At 45.5% G+C, this 5,478-nt stretch overlaps 1 protein-coding gene across 1 annotated transcript; it reads left to right on the top strand.

Moving 5' to 3' along the window:
* Positions 1-260: 260 nt before the first annotated feature.
* LOC102770796 (olfactory receptor 3A3-like) lies at positions 261-1,137 on the top strand. Its single transcript, XM_006771853.2, is given in 2 exon segments — positions 261-887; positions 889-1,137. Coding segments are annotated over 2 exon segments (864 nt in total). The 5' UTR covers positions 261-272.
* The last annotated feature ends 4,341 nt before the right edge of the window (positions 1,138-5,478 follow it).

Here is a 5,478-nt window from a genome sequence, read left to right on the forward strand (position 1 = left end):
TGTATTTTCCCAAGTATTCCGGCACTTTCAATAAAGAGAGTATGGGAGGGACAGGTGATGGGGGTTCAGGGCATCTCATCTGAGAGCAGGATAGAGGCTTTGAGGTGGTGGTAGGTCCATGAGTGAGGTAGTAGGGGGTGGGAAACCATCAGCTGGAGCACTGGGAACTTGTCAGGGAGTTGTGAACATAGGTTGTTCAAAACATTTATGTGGAGTAAATACATTAGGTGGACTGATGCTTCCGTGCTTGGGACATTTCCTCACAGGGACTCATGGATCCAGAAGCTGCGACCAATGGGACTGCTGTTACTGAGTTCATTCTGCTGGGCCTCGTTGAAACAGAGAAGTTGCAGTCTCTGGTCTTTGTACTTTTCCTCTTTGCCTACCTGCTCACAGTTGGGGGCAACCTCAGCATCCTGGCTGCCATCTTGGTGGAGCCTAAACTCCACACCCCCATGTACTTCTTCCTGGGGAACCTATCCTTTCTAGATGTTGGATGTATCACCGTCACTGTTCCTGCAATGTTGGGTCGTCTGCTGTCCCACAAGCGTACAATTTCCTATGATGCCTGCCTCTCCCAACTATTTTTCTTTTACCTTATGGCTGGTGTGGACTGCTTCCTGTTGACAGCTATGGCCTATGACCGATTTCTGGCCATTAGCCGGCCCCTCACCTATAGCACCCGCATGAGCCATTCAGTCCAGTGGATATTGGTGGCTGTGTCCTGGGCCTGTGCCCTCACCAATGCACTGATCCACACTATTGCCCTAACTACACTCAACTTCTGTGGTCCCAATGAGGTCAATCACTTCTACTGTGACCTGCCACAGCTCTTCCCGCTCTCTTGCTCCAGCACCCAACTCAATGAGCTGCTGCTCTTTGCTGTTAGTGGAGGGCAGGAAGAAAGCCTTCTTCACGTGTGGCTCCCATCTCACTGTGGTTTGCCTCTTCTATGGGACTGGTATCTTCAACTACATGCGTCTGGGTACAGAGGAGGCTTCAGATAAGGATAAAGGGGTTGGGATTTTCAACACAGTTATCAACCCCATGCTGAACCCACTCATCTACAGCCTCAGGAACCCTGATGTTCAGGGTGCCCTGTGGCGGGTGTTTGTGGGGAGGCGGTTGTTGACCTGAGGGGTGATAGGGTCTCTCCTTTTCTGCCTTTTTTGGGTTCAGGAAAATTTCCCATAAAGCCAGGAACCTGGGGAAATGATTATGGATGATTCGTTTACAGGTTTTCATCTCAGAAATTTTTGTGCGGTGTGTTTGTCCTGCAAAGAAATCGTCAGGGTGCCCTGTGGCGGGTGTTTGTGGGGAGGCGGTTGTTGACCTGAGGGGTGATAGGGTCTCTCCTTTTCTGCCTTTTTTGGGTTCAGGAAAATTTCCCATAAAGCCAGGAACCTGGGGAAATGATTATGGATGATTCGTTTACAGGTTTTCATCTCAGAAATTTTTGTGCGGTGTGTTTGTCCTGCAAAGAAATCGTACATCATTTATTTAGACAATATTATTTATTGAATTGCTTCTGTGATAGAAATGCTCCTCTAGGGCACAGATGAACAAAATAGACAAAAGTTTCTACAGCAGCGGTTCTCAACCTGTGGGTCGCGACCCTTTTGGGGATCGAACGACCCTTTCACAGGGGTCACCTAAGACCATCAGAAAACACATATATAATTACATATTGTTTTTGTGATGGATCACTATGCTTTAATTATGTTCAATTTGTAACAATGACATTGGAGGTCACCACCACGTGAGGAACTGTATTAAAGTGTTGCGGCATTAGGAAGGTTGAGAACCACTACTCTACACGCATGCAACTCACATTCTTTTCTTTTTTCTGTTTTTATTTTTTTTTTTAAGTCTTGCAGTTCACATTCTAATGAAGGGAAAGCGAAGAAATGAAATAAATAAGCATCATATATGATAGATCGCGTCGTGATGTGTGCTATAGAGAAAGACAGGTAGATAAGGGGATGTGAGGTTATGATATGCCCTGGGAGGTTGCTGCCTTGTTTTTGGCTATGCTCACTGTCCATGTAGAGTTGACACCTTGGAAGCCAGGTAGTTCTGGGCAACAAGGAAGGATTATTTGCTTAATCACAGCCCTAATTGCCAAGAATAGAACTCTGAAGTTTTCTTTTCATGGGAAATGTGAGATTCCTTCTAGATCAGGGTGCAGAAAGCTGTTTTAAACTAGTGCCAAGGAATATTCTATTCTGTTCGCCTTTCCCCTCTAAGAAAATCAGTTCCTTTTCTTTAATAGCATAAAAACCCCGTACGATATCTAGGGGACAGGTAGAGTCTAGAGAGGGAAATAGCCTATTAAATAAAGCTACATTAATGCATAAATGACATATCTTCAGGTCAAAAAAGGTATGCTTCATCTCCATCCTCTGCCGTATTTTTCTCTCTTATTGAGTCATCTTCCTCACATATATGGCAAAGCCTTTGAAAGAGTAAGCGCTTATGCTCCACCCATATCCCCAAGACTTTTCAATGTAGAATGTCCAACATAACCTTCTCCTCCAAAGTCTTACTTTTCTCTCCCAAAACTCCTAGCTCAGAAAATATCCATGATGTAGTCCCTGGGCGTGATGCTTCTTTCTGAATTTAATTTCAGGATTAGTACAAAAGTGCAGCTCCAGCTCAGAGAATTTCCACTTCTTGGTGTTCATCCAGCCTCAGCTCATCCATTCCTGATTTGTGTGTCTTCTCCAGCCTCCATCGGAAGGTACCCTGTCCTGGCAGCTCTGCTGTGATGTCCCTCAGCTGTATCACTCCTAAAACTGCTCCATGGCTACACCTGGAGCTCATCTGCTCTGTGCTCTCTTCTTGGAGCCAAGGAACTGGAAGGATGAGCTGAAATGGGATGGGGAAAAAGATATGAAAGTGGTCAATGGGACAGGATTGGGCATGAAGATGAGATGTGAGGATAGAAGGAGGGATGGGACAAAAGGAGGGTGAGCAAAAGCGATGAACTGTTTCCTGGGGCTGAACCCAGAAAGAAGGATAGAAAGCAGGGAAAGGACATGAGAAAATGGGAGATAAGAAAGGATGAGAGAATTAGGAGCATCAAGCAAGATGACTAAGGAATCTTGAGGTCAACGATGGACGTGGAGAAAATGCAGAATGAGCAGGGGTTGGAGATAAGGACAAAATTCATACTGTGGAATGACTTCCCTTTAGCTGTGGCCGTGTAATAAATAACACCTTTGATGTTATTGTTTTTCCCTTCTCAGAAGGAAAAAAAAATGTTTAAATTTTGCCAAACGAATAATGATGCAAAGTTGTCTGGGAAGTCCTCCCAATGCTCCCTCTGGCTGGCTGACCATCTTAGAAGGTCAGAGGGGGACTGACAGATGCGGAGAGGGAGGGAAGATGTGTCTGGTGAGGGTTTATCCTCCACAGCCCCCCTGGGCCATCTAAGTCACCAGCCTCCTGCCTTTGCGGGCAGCGCCTGCCAATACAGTCTAATGAGCAGAGGTGAAGTGTGTCGCTTTCCTGACACTCTTGGTTCTGCAGACACTGTGGGGTTGGAGAGAATGAGCTTCTCTCACAGGGCAAAATTCTCATGAAGGAAAACCAGGCATATGGGCTGTAACCACTGCTCCGTGACCTTGGAGACTTCCTTTCTGTGGGCGGGCTTGTTTCTACCTTTTCCATAAGGACCCGGACCGGATCATCTCTGCATGGTTCTTCACATTTAACTACCTTTGGTTACACTATTCTGGATGAACTGTTTCCTAGGGCGGAACCCAGAAAATATTTCGGGAGCATTACCACTACCATTTTTTACCACTTCATTAGCCTCTGAGCATTTAGCACTGCCCCAACTCATCTCATCTGTTAGCCCGGAGGGTAATCTCTTACTCCCAGGCCTTGGCATGCTTCCTCCTGAACATTCATCTCAAACTCTTAAGGGTGCTTTCTTGGAAATTGTTTCCTATGTTCTACCTCTCCTCCAAGATCAAAGAGGTTCGTTAACAAGTATATTCTCCTGCATTTCACTCTTTGCATCCCCCAGTTGTAAATATCTTTAGTTAACAAGTATTTAGAAATGTTATATCTGATAATGGAAACATTCAGACGATATTATTTGGTCAAGTAGGAAGTAAAAAGACACAAGATCAAAGAGCATGATAAGAAAAAACAGATTTGATCACATAAAAATGTAACACATCTATTTGGCAAAACGCAGATCACATTAGAACAAATGGCAAGCTGGAGAAACCATTTGCAAGTGTCATGGCAAAAAACTGATATCCATAACAATTGAAATTTTCTAACAAAAAAAATCCAATCAAAAAGAGTACAAAAGCTCTCAAACTGCAATTCCAAGGGAAGAAATTTGCTTACAAATATTTGAAAAGTGTGCCTCAGTTGTGTGAAGCTTCTCTCTCTCTCTCTCTCTCTCTCTCTCTCTCTCTCTCTCTTTCTCTTTCTCTTCTGCAGTTTGAACAGAGGGGCAATTTGAATCAGAGAAGCTAATAATCTTAGGGTTTAATTACCAGGTGCTTCTCATAAATTGTAGATAGCCACAGCAAAGAAAAAGAAAGGCCTTTTTTTCTGTCCTTACACTCACCACCACTCCTGTTCAGGAATGTGTGTTGATATTCTTGAGAGTTTTGTTTTGAGTGAAGAATGGAGTGCTTGCAAGGGCAGTGGAGTGAGGAACCACAGTAATAGACACTAGGATGGGCTGCCCAGGGATAGAGTCTTCGACAGGAAACTGTTATGCCCAGATTTCAAGATCCCCAAAAGACCACCAGGGAGCCAGCCGTGTCCGATGCAAAAGCAAAGAGTCTTGTATTCAAACCCAGGCTTGGCTCCCCTAACCTCCTTACTGGCACAGCAGCAAGTGGCAGAGAGAGAGAGCTAGCCCTGTGGGGAGAGAGGTTTTATAGTAAGGAGAGGAGAGAGGACTGTGGGCCCTGCTGATTGGCCAGGCGCAAGTCGGTATCTCGTTATACAGGATGTGGTCGTATCTATGGCGCGCACTTCCCTTGATTGTCATTGGTTAGTTTAAAGAAGTCCTGGGTATGGCTAGCAGAGGCTTGGGCTTCCGGGAAGAAGCCTTGCCAAGCACATGGCTGCCCCAAAATGGAGGATTCGGGGCAAGATGGAGGGCGTACCCCTCGCCCTTTCAGAAACTATCAGAAGGAGAAAGGCACAGTCAGTATTGTTTAAGGCCCAAGAGACAAAAATGAACCCAGAACAAAGGAGAGAACTTTTCTGCACTTTGCCTGAATTGGAAGGTCTTTGTCCACAGAGACGCTGGGTCAGATTGAAGTACTGGGAGCTTTGCCCAATAGAGTGTCAGGAGCTGGGCAGCCTCGCCCAGAACACTTACAATGAGGGTAGTGCAAGGTGTCTCCTCCAAATGGCTTACAAGCAGTGCCCACCTTTCTATCCTTTGCTCCTCAATTTGGGTCATTCAGGGCAGCGGTGTTTTACACTGGGGCTCCAAAC

Source organism: Myotis davidii, unplaced genomic scaffold (genome assembly GCF_000327345.1).
Source record: "Myotis davidii unplaced genomic scaffold, ASM32734v1 scaffold2965, whole genome shotgun sequence".
Taxonomy (NCBI): Eukaryota; Metazoa; Chordata; class Mammalia; order Chiroptera; family Vespertilionidae; genus Myotis; species Myotis davidii.